The 23,931-nt window shown below is 38.5% G+C and overlaps 1 protein-coding gene across 1 annotated transcript in view; it reads left to right on the forward strand.

Moving 5' to 3' along the window:
• SYCP2L (synaptonemal complex protein 2 like) overlaps positions 1-23,931 on the forward strand; it is a 108,794-nt gene that overhangs the window by 54,173 nt on the left and 30,690 nt on the right. Inside the window, exons 18-23 of the mRNA XM_053223403.1 lie at positions 16,067-16,115; positions 17,853-18,000; positions 18,620-18,669; positions 20,754-20,883; positions 21,910-21,983; positions 22,153-22,222. Of these exons, the coding sequence (XP_053079378.1) occupies positions 16,067-16,115; positions 17,853-18,000; positions 18,620-18,669; positions 20,754-20,883; positions 21,910-21,983; positions 22,153-22,222 (521 nt within the window). The remainder of the gene's footprint in view (positions 1-16,066; positions 16,116-17,852; positions 18,001-18,619; positions 18,670-20,753; positions 20,884-21,909; positions 21,984-22,152; positions 22,223-23,931) is intronic.

Raw genomic sequence — 23,931 nt, forward strand, 5'->3', positions numbered from 1 at the left:
GTCGTCTTCTACATTAGATACTCATTCCTGCTTTGTCAAAGATTAGTTGGCCATATATTTGTGGGTCCATTTCTGGGTTCTCTATTTCACTGATCTATGTGTCTGTTTCAATGCCAATACCATACTATCTTGATAACGATAGCTTTGCAATACAGCTTAAAGTCTGGAATTGTGATGCCTCCAGGTTTTGGTCTTCTTTTTCAACATTACTTTGGCTATTCAGGTCTTTCCCTGAATACAAATTTTTGGATTGTTTGTTCTAGCTCTGTGGAGAATGCTGGTATTACTTCAACAGGGATTGCACTGAATGTGTAGATTGCTTTGGGGAGTATTGACATTTTAACAATATTTGTTCTTTCAGTCCATGAGCACGGAATATTTTTCCATTTCTTTGTATCTTCTTCAGTTTCCTTCATAAGCTTTCTATAGTTGTGAGCACACAGGTCTTTTACCTCTTTGGTTAGGTTTATTCCTAGGTATCTTATGTTTTTGGTGCAATTGTAAATGGGATTGACTCCTTGATATGTCTTTCTGTTGCTTCATTATTGGTGTATAGAAATCAACCAGTTTCTATACAGTGATTTTATATCCTGTGACTTTGTTGAATTCATGTGTCAGCTCTAGCAGTTTTTGGGTGGAGTCTTTTAGGTTTTCCATGTAGAGTATCATCTCATTTGCAAAGAGTGAAAGTTTGACTTCTTTCTTGCCAGTGTGGATGCCTTTTATTTCTTTTTGTTGTCTGATTGCTGAGGCCAGGACTTGCAGTCCTATATTGAACAACAGTGGTAAGAGTAGACCTCCCTGTCATGTTCCTGATCTTGAGGGGAAAGCTCTCAGTTTTTCTCCATTGAGGATGATGTTAAGTGTTTTCATATTGGTTTTTATGATGTTAAGTTATATTCCTTGTATCCTTACTTTCTTGAGGGTTTTTCTCAAGAAAGGATGCTGTATTTTGTCAAATGCTTTCTCTGCATCTACAGGATCATATGGTTCTTATCCTTCTATTAATATGGTGTATCATGTTGATTGACTTGCAAACATTGAACCAGCCCTGCAGACCAAGAATGAATCCCACTTGATTATGGTGAGTAATTCTTTTAATGTACTGTTGAATTCGATTTGCTACTATCTTGTTGAGAATTTTTGCATCCAGGTTCATCAGGGATATTGGCCTGTAATTCTTTCTAATGAGGTCTTTTCTGATTTTTGGAATCAAAGTAATGCTGGCTTCATAGAATGAGTTTGGAAACTTTCCTTCTATTTGTATTTTTTGTAACAATTTGAGAAGAATAGGTCTCTTCTTTAAATGTCTGGTAGAATTCCCTTGGGAAGCCATCTGGCCCAGGACTCTTAATTGTTGGGAGACTTTTGATAACCGATTCAATTTCTTTGCTGGTTATGGGCCTGTTCAAATTTTCTAGTTCTTCCTGGTTGAGTTCTGGTAGTATGAGAGTGTCTAGGAATTCGTCCATTCCAGGTTGTCCAGTTTGTTGGCATATAATTTTTCATAGTATTGTCTTATAATTGTTGGCATTTCTGTGGTTTTGGTTGTGATCTCTCTGCTTTCATTTGTGATTTGATCTATTTAGGTCCTCTCTCCTTTTGAGAAGTGTAGCTAGGGGGTTATCAATTTTGTTTATTCTCTCAAAGAACCAGCTCTTAGTTCATCTGTTCTACTGACCTTTTTTTTTTTTTAATTATTATTCTGTATCATTTATTTCTACTCTAATCTTTATTTCCTTTATTCTGCTGGCTTTGGACTTTATTTGCTTCCCTTTTAGGTGTAACGTTAGGTTGTATAGTTTGGGACCTTTTTGCTTCTTGAGATAGGCCTGAATTGCCATGTATTTTCCTCTTAGGACTGCCTTTGCTGCATCCTAAAGGTTTTGGACTGTCATGTTTTCATTTTCATTTGCTTCCATGTATTTTTTAAATTTCTTTAAATTCCTGGTTAACCCATTCATTCTTTAGTAGGATGTTCTTTAACCTCCATATCTTTGAGGGCTTTCCAAATTTTTTTCTTGTGGCTGATTTCAAGTTTCATAGCATTGTGGTCTGAAAACCTGCATGGTATGATCTCAGTCTTCTTGTACCTGTTGAGGGATGATTTGTGACCCAATATGTGATGTATTCTGGAGAATTTTCTCAGTGCACATGAGAAGAATATGTATTCTTGCTGCTTTAAGATGAAATGTTCTGAATATTTCAGTTAAGTCTATCTGGTTCAATGTGTCATCAGCGCCATTGTTTCCTTATTAATTTCTGCTAAGATGATCTGTCCATTGTTGTAAGTACAGTATTAAAGTCTCCTACAATTATGGTATCTTTATCAATCAGTTTATGTTTGTGATTAACTGGAAGCACCCAAATATATAAACCAAGTTGGGAGTACTATTTACAATTGTTAGCTCTGCTTGGTGAATAGACTTCTTAATTATGATATGATGCCCTTCTTTATCTCTTGTTACAATCTTCATTTTAAAATCTAGTTTGTCTGATGTAAGTATGGCTACTCCAGCTTTCTTTTGACATCGATTAACATGATACACGGTTCTCCATCCCCTCACTTTCAATCTGCAGGTGTCCTCAGGTCTAAAATAGTCTCTTGTAGGCAGCATGTAGATGGATCTTGTTTTTTGAATCCATTCTGCACCCTATGTCTTTTGCCTGGGGCATTTAGTCCATTTGCATTCAGAGTGATTAGAAGATATGAATTTAGTGCCATTGTGTTGTCTGTAGATCTCATGTTTGTGGTGATGTTTTCTGGTCCTTTGTAGTCTTTTCTGCTTTCCACTCAGAGTCCCCCTTAGGATCTTGCAGGGCTGGTTTAGTGTTTACAAACTCCTTTAGGTTTTGTTTCTCTGGGAAAGCCTTTATTATTCTGAATGACAGTCTTGCTGGGTAAGGATTTTTGGCTGCACATTTTTCCTGTTCACACTGAATATTTCCTGCCGCTCCCTTCTGACCTGTCAAGTTTCAGTGTAGAGGTCTGCTACTACCCTTGTGTGTCTACCCTTGTAGGTTAAGGACCTTTTGTCCTTAGCTGCTTTCAGAATTCTCTATCCTTAGATTTTGCAAGTTTCACTATGCCATGTTGTGGTGTTGACCTGGTCCGTTGATTTGAAGGCTGTTCTCTGTGCCTCTTGGACTTGAATGCCTGCTTCCTTCCCTAGATTAGGGAAGTTCTCAGCTATAATTTGTTCAAATAAAACTTCTACCCCTCTTTCTGGCTCTTCTTCTGGGACTCTTATGATACAGATACTGTTTCATTTCGTGGAACCCCTTGGTTCTGTAAGTCTCTCCTCATGATCTAGTAACTTCCTTTCCCTCTTTTTTTTCCAGCTTTATTATTTTCCATAGTTTTATCTTCTATTTCAACTATTCTCTCTTCTGCCTCTTCCATCCTTGCTGTCACTGTATCTAGTTTGTTTTACATCTCAGCCATAGCTTTTTTTTTTTTTTAATTCATCCTAACTAGTCCTTACATCTTTGATCTCTGTAGAAGAGGTTTCTCTGGTGGCTTCTATGCTCTACTCAAGCCCAGTTATTAGTCTTATGACTGTTGTTCTAACTTCTAACAGTAAGTCCCTGGCTATGATTTCTTGACCTTTCTTTGGGGGAGAATTCTTCTATCTTGGCACTTTGGCTAAGCTTCTGTGTTTTGTGTTTTAAAAGCTTGTTATGTGTCCTGCACCTGAGAGTACTACTATATTAGAAAGGGGTTATACGCCGTTCAGGGCCTAGCACTCTAGGAAGTGTTTCTGGTGTATGTTTCGTGCACTCTGCTATTGGGTTTCGGCTGCTCTATCCCACTGGTCAGTCCTCTGCAGAGCTTCTCCTTGTTTGCATTGGTAGGGTGTTTGGACTTTTAATTAAGTGTACTTTTATTTATTGAAATAACCCTGGGGAAAAATGGGGGTGAGGTGGGGAGGCCTAATCCCATAAAAAGAGAGAAGGAAAGGGAACAACAACAAAAAGGGAATCAAAAAACTTTAAGGCTGATTTCAAGGAAAAGAAAGGGAAAAAAAGAGATAAGGAAAAAGAAAAGAATAAAAAACCCGGTCCAAGAAAAAAAAAAAAAGATGACAAAAAAACAAATCAAACTATGAACCTGATTGCAAAAGAAAAAAATGAGGAAAAAAGAAACCGCTGTCTGTTGGTGCCTAGGGATGCTCACTGTGCTAGTCTGAAGACGAGGCTGATGTTGGCTCAGTGTCCATCTCGCCCCCGTAAATAAGCAGTTGCCAGACATGGAGGGGCAGGGTTTGGTGTAAGTGGATCCTGCCTCCGCTGGGGTCCACTGTGCTCCTCCCTGAAATACCACCTTTTTGGTTTTGAGAAGGAAAATGGTGCCACCCCACTCTCTCATCCCTAGACCAGGGCTCTCAACCCCCACTGTTCTGGTAGCCCTCCCAGAATAGCAAGGGCAGTCAGCTTGCCCTGCATCACAACGATCCTGTACTTCCTCTTTGGCACACATCGGGGATTCAAAACCCAAAGTTTTAAAGGACTTGGCATGGATCCATTCCTCTCCTGAGTGGAGCCTCTCCACGCTGCTGATGAAAGGCCTTTGGCTGACACCTGCAGGGTCTTCTGTCTTTGGGGAGGCAATAAACAGTCTCCCAAAGGTACTCCAGGAAGGGGGCTGTTCTCTCCCAGTGTGCCCCAGAGTTCTCTATACCACGCTATGCACTCCATGGCCAGCTCCCTCCTTACCAACACGCACCATGGCGCCACTCTGGAGTCACGCACTTCCGAAACCTCAGAGTTTGATCTCCAAAAGATGTTTGCAAAAATGAACTAGGACATTAGCACTTCTTGTTCCCCAGTCCATGGTCCAGAGAGGTTTTCCTCCTGTGGTAACTATATGCCACACTTTCTCAATGCCTCCTTCACTTGCTCTCCCTTTTATCTCTCCATAGAAAGGATTCCGTCCCCTCCATGGCTCTGCCATTTTCTTTTGCCCAATTCACATCACATACCTCGATCCTGCCAAGCTATCTCCCTCAGACTGTGGAGATCCTTCTGCCACCCCACAGATCTATTTCCTGGGTGTCCCAAGTAATCTGACCTCAATACAGCTGTGTTTGAGGGACAAGGATAGCCCAGGGTCCCCCTAATTCTCCACCATCTTAACTCCTCTTTGTCTCTACCCTGATTCTCTCTTGCTGCTTTAAATTTTTTCTTTATAGCTACTTTTGGTCACTTTAATTAATAAGCATCTTGTTGTGAATTTTCGGTGATTGAATTTTTGGGAGGGATCTTGGGTTGAATTTAGGATGGAATCTCTGTACCTCCTGGATCTGGATATCTGTTTCCTTTCCTTGATTAGGGAAGTTTCCAGACATGATCTCTTCAAATTTCTGCCCCCTTTTCTCTCTTCTGGGATTGCTATAATATGAGTGTTACTATGTTTGATGGAATCAGAGTTCCCTAAGTCTATTCTCATTTTGCATAGTTGTTTTTCATTCAGCTTAGACTTTCTATTCTGTCTTTCAGGTCATTAATTCATTTTCTGCTGCATCTAGACTGTTATTTATTCCATCAAGTATATTTTTCAAATTTCATTTATTGAGTTCATCTCTGTTTGGTTCTTTTTAGTCTCTGTGTTAAGGGTCTTACCGATGTTCTCCACTCTCAAGTCCTGTGAGTATCTTTATGATAATTACATTAAATTCTCTATCAGGCATATTACTTCTGTCTGTTTTGCTTTGGTCTCTTGGTTTTGGTCCTATTCTTTCACTTGGGAGATGTTTCTCTCATTCCATCTGACTCTGTGTCTATTTCTATGTGTTAGAAAAGTCAGCTACTTCTCTTGTTCTTAGGAGGTTCTGTTCTGTAGTGCCCTGTACTACAGTGTCCCTTGTTCCCCAGGGACTGGGACTTCAGAGAGTGTCTCTTATTTGTTTTGCATATGCTCTGCTATTGAATCTTGGCCTCTTTTACCTTCAGTCCAGATCTCTGCTGCCCTAATGTGGGCCAGCAAGGTGTTTGGTGGTCTGCTTGCAAAATGAGACCCACCCATGCCGCTACTGGAACTGAATTCCCACAAAATGTGGGGGTCAGGAGATGTGGTATTGGCGGTGTTTGTGCTGGTCTTCTGGGGAAAGGGGTCTGTCGTGATGGGGCTGAGACCAGAGTGACTCGGAAGGGCTGATGCACTGAAGTATGTGGGTTTGGGAGTATGGGATATTGTGGTTTGGTGCAAGCAAGTTAAATAAGGAGTGCCAGGGCCACTTAGGTGACCATTGTTTATGCTGGGGCATGATGGAGGGAAATAGCATCTGCCAGCTCCCTTGTTGTTGGAAGGGTACCCTCATGATCCCTGTCCCTCTAGGCTGCTCCCTGAAATGAGCAAATCACCCTCCCACCTGCCCCCAGCATTATTCATATTCCTAGTTCTAGCTGTATATACACAGGCTTTTCCTCCTGTTGTCTCTTTAATGCTGTCTTTCTCATGTCATCTGGGCTCCCCCAGATCAAAGCTTGCCAATTTTTAAAATTCCAGGCTTTAAGTCTGGCTGATTTTACAAACTTATAAATTCAGCTTCTTACTTTCAAAGGCAAATGTTACAGAGATCTGTCCTCCCTATTTGTGGGCTGCCCAGTGCCGAAGTCTGTTTTCTGCCCTTCTCTGCAACATTGGTCCTATTCCTGCTGCAGATGGCCACTGTCCGTTTTACTCCCAGAACCTGTCTTTGCCTTTCCTACCTTTGATGTGGCCTCTTCCCTACCTTTAGTTGTGTAGTTTGTTCTGTCAGTCTTGGAGTTGTTTTGGGGGTTTATTCTGACATGGTTCTTGTCCCCTTGTATCCACGGGACAAGATGAACTTAAGGTCTTCCTACTCTACTATCTTCCTAGCCAACTCCCCAAACTGATGGTTACCAGAGAGGAGATGGGGGAAATAGGTGTACTCTTTAATCCCTATCCCCTATCGAAAAGTACGTTTATTCTATATGCTAACTAACTTGGATATAAATTTAAAAATCAATAAAACAAAACAAAAAATACATTTATAATGATGAAAAAATAAATGATACTAGATATAGAAAACCCTATAGTTTCCACCAAAAACTACTAGAGCTGATAAATGTAAAGTCAATATACAGAAATCTGTTGCATTCTTTTACAGTGATAATGAAGCAGGAGAAAGTGAAATTAAGAAAACAACCCCATTGACAACTACACCAAAAACACTAAAATAGGCAGGAATTAACTTAACCAAAGAGGTGAAAAACCTGTACTCTGAAAACTATAAAACACTTGTAAAAAATTTCAAGTTGATGCCAAGAAATGGAAAGACATTCCATGCACATGGGTTAGAAAGACAAATATTGTTAAAAACGTCTATACTACTGAAAGCAATCTATACACTTAATGCAATCCCAATTAAAATGCCCATGGCATTTTTAATGGAGCTAAAACAATTCTATAATTTGTATGAAACCATAAAAGATAGTGAATATCCAAAGCAATCTTAAAACATAACAAAACTGGAGGTATCACGATTTCAGACTTCAGGTTATATTACAAAACAGTAGTGATAAAAACAGTATGGTGCTGGCATAAAAATTGACTCAGATCAATGGAATAGAACAAAACCCAGAAATAAACCCACAATTATGTGGTCATTCAATCTTTGACAAAAGAGAAATGGATATACAGTGGGAAGAAGACAGTCTCTTCAACAAATAGTATTGGGAAAACTGGACAGCCACTTGCAAAAGCATGAAACTGGACCACTTTCTTTCACCATACACAAAAATAAATTAAAAATAAATTCAAGACCTAAATGTGAGACCTGAAACCAAAAACATCTAGAAGAGAACACAGAGCAATATGACATTAGCCATAGGAAAATTTCTGTTTGTTGCCTCTAGAGGCAAGAGAACTATGGAGTAAAAATAAACCATTGGGACTACTGCAAGATAAAGTTAGTGTGCGGTGAAATGTTCAACAAAACCAAATGATAACCTACAGAATGGCAGAAGATATTTGCAAATAACATATCCAATAAAGGGTTAGTATCCAAAATATATAAAGAACTGATAAACTTCAACACCCAAGAAACAATCCCATTTAAAAATGGGCAGATGCCATGAACAGACATTCCTCCAAAGAAGACCTCTGGATGGCCAACAGACACATGAAAATATGCTAAACATCATTCATCAGAAAAATGCAAATCAAAACCAAAATGAGATATTACCTCACACCTGTCATAATGGCTGAAATCAAAAACACAAACAGCAGGTGTTGTTGAGGATGTGGAGAAAAAGGGAACCTCTTGCATTCTTGGTTCTTGGTGGGAATGCTAATTGGTACAGCCGTTGTGGAAAACGGTATAAAGTTTCCTCAAAAAAATTAAAACTGAAATACTGTATGATCCAATAATCCCATTACTGGTTATTTACCTGAAGAAAACAAAAACACTAATTTGAAAAGATATATGCACCCGTATGATTATTGTACCACTATTTACAATAGCCAGGATATGGAAACCAAGTGTTCATCAACAGATGAATGGATGAATGTTAAAAATAAAACTATCCTATGATCGAGCAATCACCCACCTGGTATTTTCCAAAAACACAAAAACACTAGTTCAAAGTTATATATACACCCATATGTTTATGGAAGTTATTTACAATAGCCAAACGATGGAAGCAGCCGAGGTGTCCTCGTGTGAACTAATAAGTTTTAACATAAAATTAAAAAAAATTTCGAATATGCAGAACAAAGAAATGGTTGAGATAATTTTTAGTGTATAGTTCAGTAGCATTAAGTACATGTACTTTGTACAACCATCCCCACTGAACTCTTATCCATAGAACTCTTTATCTTGCAAAAACAAACTACCCATTTTTTGTATAGTTGACATGCAGTATTAATTTCAGTTGTACATCCTAGTGATTCAACAATTATATATGTTTATGTATAAATTGGATACGTTATATAAATCACATAGTATTTCTCTTTCTCTGACTTCTTTCGCTTAGCAGAATACCCTCGAGTTCCATCCATCACAAATGGGAAGATGTAATCGTTTTATGGCTGAGTAATATTCCATTACATATTGTACCATATCTTCCTTATTTTTTTAATCTGTCAGCGGACACGAAGGTTGCTTCCATATCTTCGCTATTGAAAATAGTGCTGCAGTAAACACAGGGCACATGTGTCTTTCAAATTATGACTTTGTTTTATTCAGGTAAATACCTGGAAGTCGAATTGCTGGGTTGTACGGTATTTCTATTTTTAATTTTGAGGAAACGGCATACTGTTTTCCATAATGGCTGCACCAATTTACATTCCTACCTTTTCTCTACATCCTCAGCAACACTTGTTATTTCTTGATACTAGCATTTCCAACAGGTGTGAGGTGATACCTCGCTGTGGTTTTGATTTGCATTTCCCTGATTAGTGGCATCTTTGCATGTGTCTGTTGGTCATCTTTATGTCATCTTTGGGAAGAGGTCTATTCAGGTCCTCCACGCATTTTGGAATTACTTGTCTTTTTGGTGTTGACTTATATCAGTGCTTCATATATTTTGGTTATTAACTCCTTACCCGATAAATCAGTTACATATATCTTCTTTCATTGAATAGGTTGTCTTTTCCTTTTGTCTATGGTTTCCCTTGCTGTGCAAAAGCTTTTTATTTTGGTGTAGTCCCAATGGTTTGTTTTTGCTTTTGTTGCCCTTGCCTGAGAAGACCGTGAAAAATATTGTTATAGCTGATGTCCATGAGTTTACTGCCTATTTCCTTCTAGGAGTTTTATGGTTGCAGTTCTATTTAGGCCTTTGTTCCGCTTGAGTTTATTTTTTTGTATGGTGTAAGAAAGTGGTCCAGTTTCATTCTTTTGCACGTACCTGTCCATTTTTCTCAACACCATGTATTGAAGAGATTGTCTTTTCCCCATAGTATGTTCTTTACTCCTTTGCTGTAGATTACTTGACCATATAACTGTGGGTTTATTTCTGGACTGTCTGTTCTATTGATCTGTATGTCTGTACCTGGGCCAGTACCATACTGTTTTGATGACTAAAGCTTTGTAATATAATTTGAAATTTGGGACTGGGATACTGCCATTTTCCTTCTTTTTTTTCTCAAGGTTGCTTTGGATATTGGGGGTCTTTTGTGGTTCCATACAAATTATTCCAGTTAAAAATACTCTGGTATTTTGATGGAAGTTGTATTGAATCTGTAGATTGCTTTGGATAGCATGGACATTTTAACAGTATTATTCCAATTCATGAGCACAGTATATCTTTCCATTTATTTATATCATTTTCATTAGCTTTCATTAACATTCTACAGTTCTCAGAGTATAGGTCTTGCACTACTTTGGTTAAATTTATTTTTAAGGTGTTTTTTTTTGGTGTAATTTTATATGGGTTGTTTTAACAACTTCATTATTGGTAGTTCATTATTAGTGTATAAGAATGCAACAGATTTCTGTACACTTTGGATCTGCAACTTTACTGAATTCATTTATTCTAATAGTTTTTTGGTGGAGTCTTTATGGTTTCTATACACAGTATTATGCCATCTGCAAATAGTGACAGGTTTTTTTTTTAATGTTTTATTTATTTTTGAGAGAGACAGAGAATGTGAGTGGGTTGGGGCAGAGAGAGAGAGAGAGGGAGGCACAGATTCTGAAGCAGGCTCCAGGCTCCGAGCTGTCAGCACAGAGTCTGACACGGGGCTTGAACTCACGAGCTGTGAGATCATGACCTGAGCTGAAGTCGGATGCTCAACCAACTGAGCCACCCAGGTGCCCCCGAATAGTGACAGTTTTACTTCTTCCTCATGAATTTGTGTTTATTTCTTGTCTGCTGCAGCTAGGCCTTCCAGTACTATGTTGAGTAAAAGTGATGATAGTAGGCATCCTTATTGTCGCTGATCTTAGAGTAAAAGCTTTTGGCCTTTCACCATGAAGTAGGATATTAGGTGTGGGTTTGTCATATGTGGTTTTATTACGTTGAGGTATGTTCTCTTTAAACTTACGTTGAGAGTTTTTATTACAAATGGATGTAGAATTTTGTCAAATGTTTTTTTCTGCATCTTTTGAGATCATCATTTTACTTTTACCCTTCATTTTGTTAATGTGTGTATCACGGTGATTGATTTGTGGCTATTGTATCATCCTTGCATTCCTGAAATAAATACCACTTGATTGTGGTGAACGATCCTTTTCATGTGTTACTGAATTCAGTTTGCTGATATTTTTTTTGAGGATTTTTGAATCTATGTTCATCAGGAATATTGGTCTGTTTTTTTTTTCTTTTTGTAATATAACTCTGTACCATTAAACTATAACTCCCAATTTCCCCCTCCCCGATCCCCTAGTCTGAATTTGACTAGCATAGGTATACCATATAAATTTGTCCTTTTGTGTCTGGCTTATTTCACTTAGCATAATGTTTTCAAGATCCATTCGTGTTGTAACTTTTGTTAGAATTTCCTTTCTTTTGAAGATTGAATATACATACATACCACATTTTGCTTATCCATTTATCCTTCAGTGGACAGTTGGGTGGCTTCCACCTTTTAGCTATTGTGAATAATGCTGCTATGAACATGGGTGTTTGAATACCTGTTTGAATTCCTACCTTCAATTCTTTTGCATGTATCCAGAAGTGGAATTTATGTAAAACAGTCTAGTTTTAATTTTTTGAGATTCTCTGGAACAACTGCATCATTTTATATTCCTACTAACAGTGCACAAGGGTGTAAATTTCTCCACCTCCTTGCCAACACCGTTGTTTTTGATAATAGTCGTGCTAATGCACGTAAGACAGTATCTTTCTGGGGGTTTGAGTTGCTTTTATAATTACTGATGTTGAGATTCTTTTCATATGCTTATTGGCCACTTGCATATGTTACTTGGAGAAATGGCCAGGTAATTAAATTTGGTTATTTATTGTTGAGTTGTAGGAGTTCTTTGCATATTTTAGAATATTAACTGTATCAAATGTGTGATCTGAAAATATTCCACTCTATGGGCTGTTTTTTCACTTCGTTGATTATATATCTTGGTGCACAGAAGTTTTTAATTTGATAAAGTCCAATGTATTTTTTTCTTTTGTTGGCTATGTTATTGGTGTCATACTCAAGAAATCATTGCCGGCAAGGTCCAACGTCATTTAAGTTTTTCTCTGTTAGGAGGTTTATTGTTTCAATGATTATGTTTCAGTCTTGGATCTATTTTGAGTTTCTTTTTGTATTTGTAGAAGGTCCAGCTTCATTCTTTTGAATGTGAATTTCTAGGCTTCTCAACACCATTTGTTGAGGAAATTATTCTTTCTCCCGTTGAATAGTTTTGGTATCTTTGTCAAAAAATCATTCGGCCATATGTGAGAAAGTTTTTTTTCTGTGCACTCCCTTCTATTATTGGTCTGTATGTCTGTCTTCGTGGCAGCACCGCAGTGTTGTGACTGTCATTTTGTAGTAAGTTTTGAAATCAGGGAGTGTGACGTATTCAGTTTTGTTCTTGTTTTCCAAGACTTTTTTTTTTTTTTTTTTTTTTTTTTTTGCATTTCTGAGTTCTTTGGGATATCATATGACAATTAGGATGGGTTCTCTTCTTTCTGAAAAAATTAGGATTTCTATAAGGATAGTATTGAATTTGTAGAATGCTTTGTGTAGTGTTGGCATCTTAATAATATTGTATTCTAATCCATGAACATGGGATATCTTTCCATTTTTCACCTCCTTGAGTCTATGCCTAAATAATTTGTTTCTGATGCTGTTGTAAATGGAATTATTTTCTTCATTTCCTTTGCAGATTGTTCTTTATTGGTGTATAGAAACACAACTGACGTCTCTGTGTTCATTTTGTATCCTGCAACTTTGTGGAAATTATTTTTTTTATGTTGATTATTATTTTTGAGAGACAGAGACAGACATAGCACAACTGGGGGAGGGGCAAAGAGCGAGGGAGACACAGAATCTGAAGCAGGCTCCAGGCTCGAAGCTGTGAGCACAGAGCCAGACATGGCACTCAAACTCACAAATCATGAAATCATGACCTGAGCTGAAGTCAGATGCTTAACCGACTGAGCCACGCAAGGAGCGAGCCCCCGGTGGAAATTAATTATTAAAGGACTAATAAGTAAATGTAACAAAATTGAAGCATACAAGATTGATATAAAAAATCAAGTTTCTTTCTGTATGCTAGCAACAATCAAATTTTTTAGCATCACCATTTACAATAGTATTAAAAATGACATAGATAAGGATTAATTTGGCAAAAGATTTGCAAGACTTTTACACTGAAGAGTACAAGGTATTGCTAAGAGCTATTAAGGAAGATCTGAATAAATGGAGAGAGATAACTCTCTCTCATCATGGGATGGCAGCCTGAATGTTGATAAGATGCCAGTTTTTCTCAAATTGATCTCTAATAGGTTTCATACAAAGCCAGTTCAAATCCCAGCAGAGATTTGTGTTTTTGTTTTTAGAAATTGGCAAGGTATTTTTATATTTCAGATGGGAATTTAAAGAACCTGTAACTCCCAGAACAAATTTCAAAAAGAAATACAAAGTGACTAATATATTATGTATTTCAAGACTTTGTATAAAGCTAACAGTAATCAAGAGAGTATGTTGTTGCCATAAAGGTAGATAAGTGGAACAGAGCGGGAAGTCTTCCTATGCCTATATGGACAACTGCCATGTGACAAAAATGCAAAGACAATTCAGTGGAGAAATCACTTTTTCCAACAAATGGTGCTAGAACCATTGACTCTCTGTATATGCAACAAGATCGATGGTATTTGGTCTTTACATTCCACCACACACACACACACACACACACACACACACACAAATAACAAAATCAATCATAAATCCAAATGTAAAAACCTAACTGAAAGAAAGCATAAGAAAACATCTTTGTGACGTTCCTAGGCAAAGATTTTTTAGATATAACACCAAAGTGCGGGCCATAAAAAAACAAATTGATAAATTGAACTTAATCAAAATTTAAAACTTTCAAAAAAAATTTAGGAGAATGAAGGGAGCGGATACACACTTGCAGAAAAAATTGGTAAAACCTGTACTTGTTAAAGGACTTGTACCCAAAATATGTTAAGTACTCTCAAAATTCAATAACAAAACTACAACCTGGTAAAAATATAGGCAAAAGATTTGAACAGCCACTTCAGTAAGGAAGATCTACAGATGATAGCTAAGTACTTGTTCAATGTCATGAGCTATTAGGGAAATCTAGATTAAAATGGTGAGATACTAGCACACATGTAGTACAGTGATTAAAATGAGAAATACAGACTATACCAATTGTTGGTGAGGATGAAGAACAACTGGAACTTTATACACTGCTGGTAGTTTTTTAAAATGTTAAATATGTACATGTCTTACAGTCTCGCTTCTCCACTCCTAGCCGTCTACCCGAGAGAAGGAACAGCATATGTCCACACAAATGAGTGTTTAGAGCAGCTTTATTTGTAATTATCCTGAACTGGAAACAACCCAAATGCCCATCAACAGATGAGTGCATAAACAGATTTTAGTATATCCACATGACGGACTACTCAGGAATAAAAAGAAATAAAAAGTTGATACACACAACTGAATAATCTCCAAATAATCATGCCAAATGAAAGAAGCCAGACAAAAAAGAGTACACGTTGTATGATTCCATTCATATAAGATACTAGAAAATGCAAACTAATTTATAGAGGCAGAAAGTGGATCAATGGTTACCCAGAAATATGGTGCGTTAGCTTTTTCGTTTGTCTTTGATTTTGGTTTTCATTATGACAAAAACACTTAGCGTGAGTTCTACCATCTTGACACATTTTTAAGTGCAGAGCACAGTATTGTTAACTGTAGGCACAGTGTGAAACAATGGATCTCTAAAACTTATCCTGCGTCTTACACAACATTATACCTATTGAAAAATAACTCCATATTTCTCTCTCCAGCTCCTTTCAATAACCTCTCTATTGTTTCTATTGTTTGATTATTTTAGGTATCGGATATCTAAAATATCAGATATGTAGATATCACGTTAGATATTCTAGAAGTAGAAGCATGCTCTATTTGTCCTTTTGCGGCTGGCTTATTTTATCAAAATGCCTTCCAAGTTTATCCATGTTGTTACATATTTCAGGATTTTCTTTTAATACTGAATAGTATTTGTGTGTGTCTGTCTGTAAGTAATGTATATAACACCACATTTTATCCATATTGTCTCCATAACTTGACTATTGTAAGTAATACGTAAATGAATATGGGATTGCCAGTATCTCGTCAAGCTCTTGATTTTAATTCTTTTGGGTGTATACCCGGAAATACAATTGCTGGATCATACGATAGTTCTACTTTTAATTTTTTGAGGAATTTCTATATTGTTTTCCATGGTGGCTATACCATTTTACGCTCCTACAAACAATTTGTAAGTGTTCCAATTTCTCCGCATTTTCACCAACACTTGTTATCTTTTGGGTGTGGTTGTTTTTTTTTTTTTTAAATCACAGCATATATCCAATAAGGAGTTAATTACCAAAATACCTAAGGAACTCCTACAACTCAATAGCCATAAAATCAGCCCAATTTAAAAAGCGGGCAAAGGACTTGAATGGACACTTCTCCGAAGGCCATAAATGGCCAGCAGGTATATGAGAAATTGCTCAGTATTCACTAATTATTGGGAAGAGCTTTCTTGTTAAGCTTCCTTGTTGATTCTAAGGAAGAGCCAGGCAGGAAATGCCATTCTGCAGCATTGCCACACCTCCCTGCTTCCCTGCTGGTTTTTAACTTGCCCTTCCCAGTTCTCTGTATGCCCGGCAGAGAAGAGTCCAACAAAGATTCCTTTGCTTTAAAGAACCAGTTGTCGTCTGGTAGAGAATCTATAGAAATGGGTTATAAGATAAGAAGTCGGTCTGCAGGATTGGGGGTGGGGGGTACCTCCCACGCACTGGGCTCACAATCAGACAAAGGGCACAGAAAGGGGGGAAAAATGTCTGGGCTGGGCAGTGAAGGGAGGGAGAAGGCAGTGTTGATACAGTTCTGTTCATCTGACCTATTTTGTTTTAGGGCAGATTCTGCTTCCGAGGCGGAGAGAAAGCCAGAAACAAGGATGTCGGTAATGGAGTAACTTTACTGGTCTTAAGGCAGTTACTTTCAAAATTTCAGTTATCTGCAAGTCTTCTTCAAAATGTGTCCCCACCCTGGTCCTTTATTATCTCTAATTAAATTGATCTGAGACTTATCATAAAAAAATTATTTCACTTTTAAACCGAAAGTCCGTTCTTGCTTTGTTAAAAAAGATTAAGTAGAAGAAAAGTGTTAAGGACCCTCTAGCACCTGTGATTTATCCTGAATTGAATCAGAAGTGTTGCTGAACTGAGATGAAATTATTTACTGTGAGTCCATAACGTGGTTTTTTTTCATTCCTATTTGCACCAACTTACACCCTTTCTGTGTGCCTCTCACTTCAGGAAGCACACTGCTCCAAGTCCATAGTCAGTGCATTTTAAAAACTCTATAATGGGGGCACCTGGGTGGCGCAGTCGGTTAAGCGCCCGATTTCAGCCAGGTCACGATCTCGCGGTCCGTGAGTTCGAGCCCCGCGTCGTTCATGCTCTGTCTCTCTCTGTCCCCCCAAAAAAAATAAACGTTGGGAAAAAAAAATTAAAAAAAAAAAACTCTATAATGAACATTAAATGAAATTTTTTTTTCAACGTTTATTTATTTTTGGGACAGAGAGAGACAGAGCATGAGGGTCAGAGAGAGAGGGAGACACAGAATCGGAAACAGGTTCCAGGCTCTGAGCCATCAGCCCAGAGCCTGACGCGGGGCTCGAACTCACGGACCGCGAGATCGTGACCTGGCTGAAGTCGGACGCCTAACCGACTGCGCCACCCAGGCGCCCCTAAATGAAATTTTTTTAATTGAGATCATGGGCTTTCATCAAGTTAAGTCTCCATCTGGCTTGCTTTTAGCAATGGTCCTCACTCTTTGCTGCTCAGTCTTTGAACTGGAAACACGCTAGGAAAGCTGATGAGACTATTGGAGCCTGGGTCCCTTCCCCCAGATTCTGACTTAACTGATCTAGGGTGATGTTTAGGCCCTGGAAATTTTTAAAGCTCTCCCACCCCCAGGATTTGAGCAGGGGAGGGGCGGAGAAGGAGACACAGAATCTGAAGCAGGCTCCGGGCTCTGAGCTGTCAGCACAGAGCCCGGCCCCGGGGCTTGAACTCACGGACCATGAGATCATGACCTGAGCCGAACTCACGGACCATGAGGTCATGACCTGAGCCGAACTCACGGACCATGAGATCATGACCTGAGCCGAACTCACGGACCATGAGATCATGACCTGAGCCGAAGTTCGATGCTTAACCAACTGAGCCACCCAGGCGCCCCAGGCTAGTCTTACTTTCAAAAATACTTTGAGGTTTAAATAGAAATTACTCCCTTGTTCGACTTTAGGTACTCTAAATGAAATGCTTGTCATTGCAAAAAGTATTTTTATAAATTCTTCTGTCACTTGCAATAATATTTTGAAGTTAAAAGTGTTGGGATGATATTCAGGTATGTCAGCTTCTGAACAGTCACCTATGGTCTCTTCAGTTGCAACTATTTTTGATGAGAGAGGACTCCCATCCCTCACAACAGCAGTTTGGTTGAGAACTGACTGATGAAACCTGTTCTTTTTCTCCCCTCTCCTTACTTCTCTGCCTTTACACTACAGGAGAGCGCAGTCTTCTAGAAGGAGTTACCGGTCTTTTGTCTGACCCTGTAGCGATATGTTTAATTGTACATAAAGGACACTGACACCCTGTGAATAGGGCTCATTTCTCATCTGTGCTTGTGAAAGTTCAATTACAGGAAACACCTCTTCTCAGAGAGTGATCAGGATTCGAGTACTGGAACCAGTGAACGATCTTGGACCAGTAACCAAAAAAGGAAATCCCTAAGACCGTATTCCGGGAGAAAAAAGACGAGAATTAGAAGTAATGTGAGAAGTGAGTTTGGTCTGTGTCTTCTTTCAAGTCGTTTTTCAAATAAATCAGGCATTTTTCAGTTATGTGACGGAAGGAGGGAGGGTACCAAAGACAAACTGATTACGTGCCCTCCCTTCCCTGCTACGATTACGTTGGAAAGGCCAACATGTACGTCCACGAAACCATACGAGAGAATGTAGAATTGACCGATAATTAAATATAAGCTACAGATAAATGGAGTAGGAGTTCAGATAAGGATCATCTAGCATGAGCTAGAAGAAGGAGCTAGGAGAAGCTTCAAGGAAGAGGCAGGTGGGATTTGAGCTAATCCTTGGGAAAGACCAGCACTCAGAGAGGTGTGCAGAAGAGGAAATGTTTCAAATGAGGTAAAATTACGAGGACAAATTGACGTGAGGACAGCATCAGAGGTAGGGTCTGGAGCATAAAATTCATGTCGGGGGGTGAGGTCTCAGGAACAAGGTGGATATTAGAAAGGGATCTTAAGAGCTACACATGTGAGCACGCTTCAGGATGTGGGAATCACTTCTAGTATGGGCATGTATAACTGGGAGAGTGGGAGAAATGAATTTTTGTACGTCTCATAGGCAAACTTCCCCGTTGTACACTTCTTTTCTTTTAGTTTTGCCATTTCCCCCCCCCAGCAGCGGCAGTGACCATGAGAAGGACGAAGTAAGTAAATTTGATCTGGGCAGCCATGTGCCCCTAGGGCATTAGCCTGAAACAGTTCAATCTGTTTAGGGTTAAATGTCATTTATTTCTCAAAAAAAAAAAAAAGATCTTCTTTCAGGAATGGGAGAATAACCAGTAGTTTGTTGGTACATAAATCGCTGTCAATAGAGATGGCAAGGTCTTATAAATGGTTATTTAGTGTGAATCTTGGGTAAACAGTTCAGGATCTGAAAGATGTTTTTTTACGAATGATGCTAAAATCTGGGCTGTCCTGACTTCCTGTAAATATACGCTCTCTGAATTAACACTTTGAAATAAACTTCTTGGTTTAATTCTTCCCTTGGTTTTCAGGTGGCTGACCTGTTATTTCTAAAGCTTTTAATGACTTAAACATTTAAATCTTTGTAAGTGGTTGAAATGACTTCAGGCTTACATAAATATTGAATAAACCCTCAAAGTTTCTGAATTCACTTCAGTTATTCTTGTTTTAAAGTAACATAGTTAAGGGGGGACCCGGGTGGCTCAGTCGGTTAAGCGTCTGACTTCGGCTCAGGTCATGATCTCACAGCTTGTGAGTTCCAGCCCCGTGTCGGGCTCTGTGCTGACAGCTCGGAGCCTGGAGCCTGCCTCAGAATCTGTGTCTTCCTCTTTCTCTGCCCCTCCCCTGCTCATGCTCTGTCTCTCTCTCAAGAATAAATAAACGTTAAAAAAAAAAAAAAATTGGACACTAGCGTTGTCCAGACAAATTCAAAGCCAATTTTTCCTGTTCATAGCTGAATTACTCCTCTAAATACTTGGTTTTTGTTCTTTGTCAAATGAACTATATAGGCTACACATATAGTGCCATGTATGTGAGTTTTCTAAGGAGGTGGCTTCTGGGATTCTCAGGGCATCGGCAGCACCCTGCCCACCCGTGCAGAAATATAATGTGCTTAGTACTCCCATCACAGCTAGTTATCTGTCCCCACCTGCCCCCTTCCATCCGCTGTCCTCTGTGAATCTAAGGGACTGTCCTGTTCTATACCGACGAAGATAGCTTATAGTTTAAACCTGTGAGCCAGAGTGAGGACCTAAATATTTGTTTGAATAGTTCAAACGAATAGGAGTTATCCGTTAGAAATAGGCCAAAAGAAAAATTTAAAGTACATACAGCTTTTGTTTGAAATAACCTCAAACATCAAAGCTTTGAGAATCCATACATTTAAGCTCTGCAACTGACAGGAAGTCTGTTTATTTTCCGGCAAGGGCGTTACTGAGTTTGTACAAATATTAACATCCAAAATTCATTTCTTTGTGTTGGAGTATAAGAGGATAATTTAGGGCAGGAATCAGCAAACTTTTTCTGTGAAGGGTTAGATGTAAATATTGTTAACATTCTAGACACAGAAGATTGTAATATTTTCTGTGGTGACTATACATCTCTTCCACCGTAGCGTGAAAGCAGCCATGAACAATACCTAAAGCAATGGGCGTGTTGCGTTTCAATAAAACTGTATTTATAAGACGTGGTTCTCAAGCTGCAGGGATCATCAGAATGACCAAGAAGGCTTGTTTAAATGCAGTTTGCTAGGTTCCATCCCATTGTTGCTGACTGAGTAAATAATAGATGGGGCTCTGGAATTTGCATTTCTGTCAAGTTCTGGGGTGCTGCCGATGCTGTGTTCCCTACTTTGAGAACTTTGATTAGACTTATCTTTGAGTTAGAATTATGAATTGATATATGACCATGTGCTTCCAATTCTAGGATCTTATGGTCTTAGTGTTTATTTTCAAATGGAGCAAATCCAATACTTAAAGCATTTAATTTTTTTTTTTATTTTTTAAGTTTGTTTATATATTTTGAGAGAGAGCGAGTGAGCAAGTGGGGAAACGGGTAAAGAGAGAAGGAGAGAGAGAGAATCCCAAGCAGGCTCCACATTGCCAGCACAGAGCCCAACACGGGGCTTGAACCCACAGACCATGAGATCATGACCCAGGTGCCCCCTTAAATTATGTTAAAAGTTCTTAGAAATGTATTGGAGTTTCTAAAAACTATTTTGAGGGGTTATGAATGTTAACACTCTTAAAAAGGTACTATATTTTAGGCTAAACTTCTAATACCGCTATGGAAAGATACCTCCAAGCAAAATAATTCCATACCTCCAAAAATTTCTGGAACAAAATTTCAGAGTGGTTCTGCCCTTTTAACTCCTGAAGATTCTGCCCAGAAAGCAGGTACCTGATTTTCTGTTGATTTACATAGAAAAAAACTTATATTTTAGGAAAAATACTTAGAACTAAACAAAAAATTGTTTTGAATATCTGTTAAAAGTACAAATACTATCTTTTCTTTAATTTCCTCATTAGCAAAAAACAGAGGATATTGTTTTAATTTTGCTTTAACATTTGAGATTAGCTTGTGCTCATCTTTAAAGAAGCACGAAAACTCAGGTGATGACTTATAACAGGGATTGGTAGACTTTTTCTGTAAAGAACCAGATAGTAAATTTTTTTTTTTTTTTTTTTTTTTTTTTTTTTTTTTTTGCTTTTTGGCCCCTATAGTTTCTGTTGCAACTATTCAACTTGGCAGTTGTAGCCCCAGATGAACCACAGACAAGATGTAAACCAACGGGCATGGCTGTGTTTCCATAAAACTTTATAAAACCAGGTGGTAGACTGGATTTGACTTGAGGGGCCAGAGTTTGCCAACCTTTGTTCTGCTAGGTGTATCTTAACCTCCACTGTATTTTATGAAAAACTATTCACATCTTTTGTAAGGCTAGGGATTTTGGTTTGTTCTGCTTGATCAATTCTGCAGCTTAGCACGTTGCCAAGCACATGATAGCAGTCCGTAAGGACGTGACTGACAACCTCTTAGCTTGGCCGCCACCGAGAGGAAAGGAGTAAGGAGAAGAGAAAAAGAAAAATATACTGTTAGAGAGTAAGAGGAAATAAGGAAGTGGAACTATGAGAGGAGGAAGAAAGATCACAAACTTGAGGTAGGAGGAGCCTTGCCTGTATATTTGGGGCCAGGTGGTGGGCAGCTTTGAAAGGGGCTGATTTAGTTGAGACTCTTGATTTTATCTACAGATCTACAAACCTAATAACCATACATGCCCTGAAAGGTGCAAGTTTTTTTTGTTTGTTTGTTTTCATTTAGTACCATTTTTTGGATGGTCATATTTAATATAGAGACTGAAGTTTATTACCTGACGTTGCTTCTAAGCTTGTTTATTCCCTTGAAACTGTTCTAACACTCAGAACTTCAAAGTCCCCACCCACTGAGCGATCTGTCTTCCTTGGAGCACTCAGAAGTTGAAGAAAATGTATCTAAGGTACTATTTAATTGTTATTCAACTGGTTTTCCAGAACTAATATTATACTTGCATAATGTACTTATTCCTTCTTAAGGGATGATGTAGCACCATTTGTTTCTTATTTTAATAGACATTTATGGCCTTTTCTTTTTTCTTTTTCTTTTCTTTTCTTTTTTTTTTTTCTGAGACGGTGGACCAAGAATCGTTGACGAAAAGTACTGGGTTCAAACATAAGCTGCAAAACTTGGAAGACAGAGGTGAGAGAGCACTAAAATCTTTGCAGAATAAAGCAAAATTAATTTGCTTTTGACAGGCTGGGCTGTTATTCTAATTGCAGCAGAGAAAAATCACTCTACAGAGTGTTGGAGAGAGCACTGTGATCTGCTTACCTGCTCAAAAAGTGCATGAAGGTCAAGGAGACATGGGGGCGGGGTGTGGTTTGTTCAGGACCAAGAAGTTTCAAGAAGCATATAGCTTGGGGCCAGCTACCTCTTCTCCGGCCTCAGTGGGGGCACTTTGCTAAGGATCTGGTCCAGGGGTTCTTTCCACTCTCAAGTAAGTTGGTCACTTACAGTTTATGATAAGGTTTTCAGGCAGGCCTGTTCACAGTGCTGTGAATTAGGATAGTACCTAGCCACTCTTGATGATGTTCCTGAATAGTTTGTTTTCTCTTTACATTTTAAATGAGGTATCCGGAAGATTCAAATGGCTATATATTATATGTAGCATATATTATGTGCGGTATGTCAACACAACAAACATCTGTGAATCAACATCCAGGTTAAGAAAAAGAACATTGCTGTCTCCCAATCTTGGTAGGCGCCACCCCAAATCCATCCCTGCCCTTTCCCCCTTCATGGGAGCCCATTAGCCTTAATTTTGTGTTGGATTCCAGTGCTTTTCTTTTTTTTTTCATTTCTACATTGTGATACATATCCTACCTTCAGAAGAGAATGTAAAATATGTGCACAGTTTAAAGAATGGTTCTAAAGCGAACATGTGTGTAACCACAACCCAGAGCGAGAACTAGAATATTGTCGCTGACCTAGCATGCTTCCACACTGGATCATGTTCTGTTACTTCCCTCCATCCCTTGAAGAGATAATGACAGTCCTGACTTTCGTGAAAAGGTTTCTATTGCTTTTCTTTATTATTCTTTCTTGGTATGCATCCCTAAATAATATGTAGTGTAGTTTTATCTCACGTAAAATACAAACAAGTGGGGTCATACTGTGTAAATTTCATGTGGCCTGCTTCTGGTCAATATCATTTGTAAAATCTATTCATGCTGATGGGTGTGGGTGAAAGCGTATTCGTTTTAATCACAGCATAACATTCAGTTATATGAATAGAACATATTTCATCTGTCCTAGGACGGTGGGACATTTGGATTGTTTGCAGTTTGGGTTGTTTATAAATAATGCCACCATGCAGAATTGCACATGTTTCTCCTGGTACCTATGTGTAAAATGTTCTCTAGGTATAGTTTTAGGAATAGAATCGGTAGACCACAGAGTTTATATATCTTTAACTATTGAAGATGTGCCAAACCGGTTTTCCAAACTGGTTGTATCAATTTGCTTTCTCATCAGCTGTGTACAAGAGTTGTGTTGCTTCATGTTACCCAACCCTTGGGATTTTAAAATTTCTGTGTGTGTTTATGTATGTACATACGTTGAAGTTTTCATTTGAATATCCCCGAATAAGATTAAGCATCATCTTGTATGTTAGCCATTTGAATTTCCTCTTTTGTGTAGTGTCTAAAATGTCTTGCCCACTTGTCTAAAGGGTGGTCTTTTTATATCTCTTCCTAGGAACTCTTTGTATGTTGAGGACTTGGTTATAGGTCTTGTAAATGTCTTCTTTCCACTATGTGGTTTGCACCTTCTCTTTTTGTGATGCTCTCACTGTAGGTTTTTATGGCTGGTTTTTCGGATAAAGTTTTTAATTTTGATGAATTCTAATT

The sequence above is a fragment of the Acinonyx jubatus genome, chromosome B2 (genome assembly GCF_027475565.1).
Source record: "Acinonyx jubatus isolate Ajub_Pintada_27869175 chromosome B2, VMU_Ajub_asm_v1.0, whole genome shotgun sequence".
NCBI classification, from domain to species: domain Eukaryota; kingdom Metazoa; phylum Chordata; class Mammalia; order Carnivora; family Felidae; genus Acinonyx; species Acinonyx jubatus.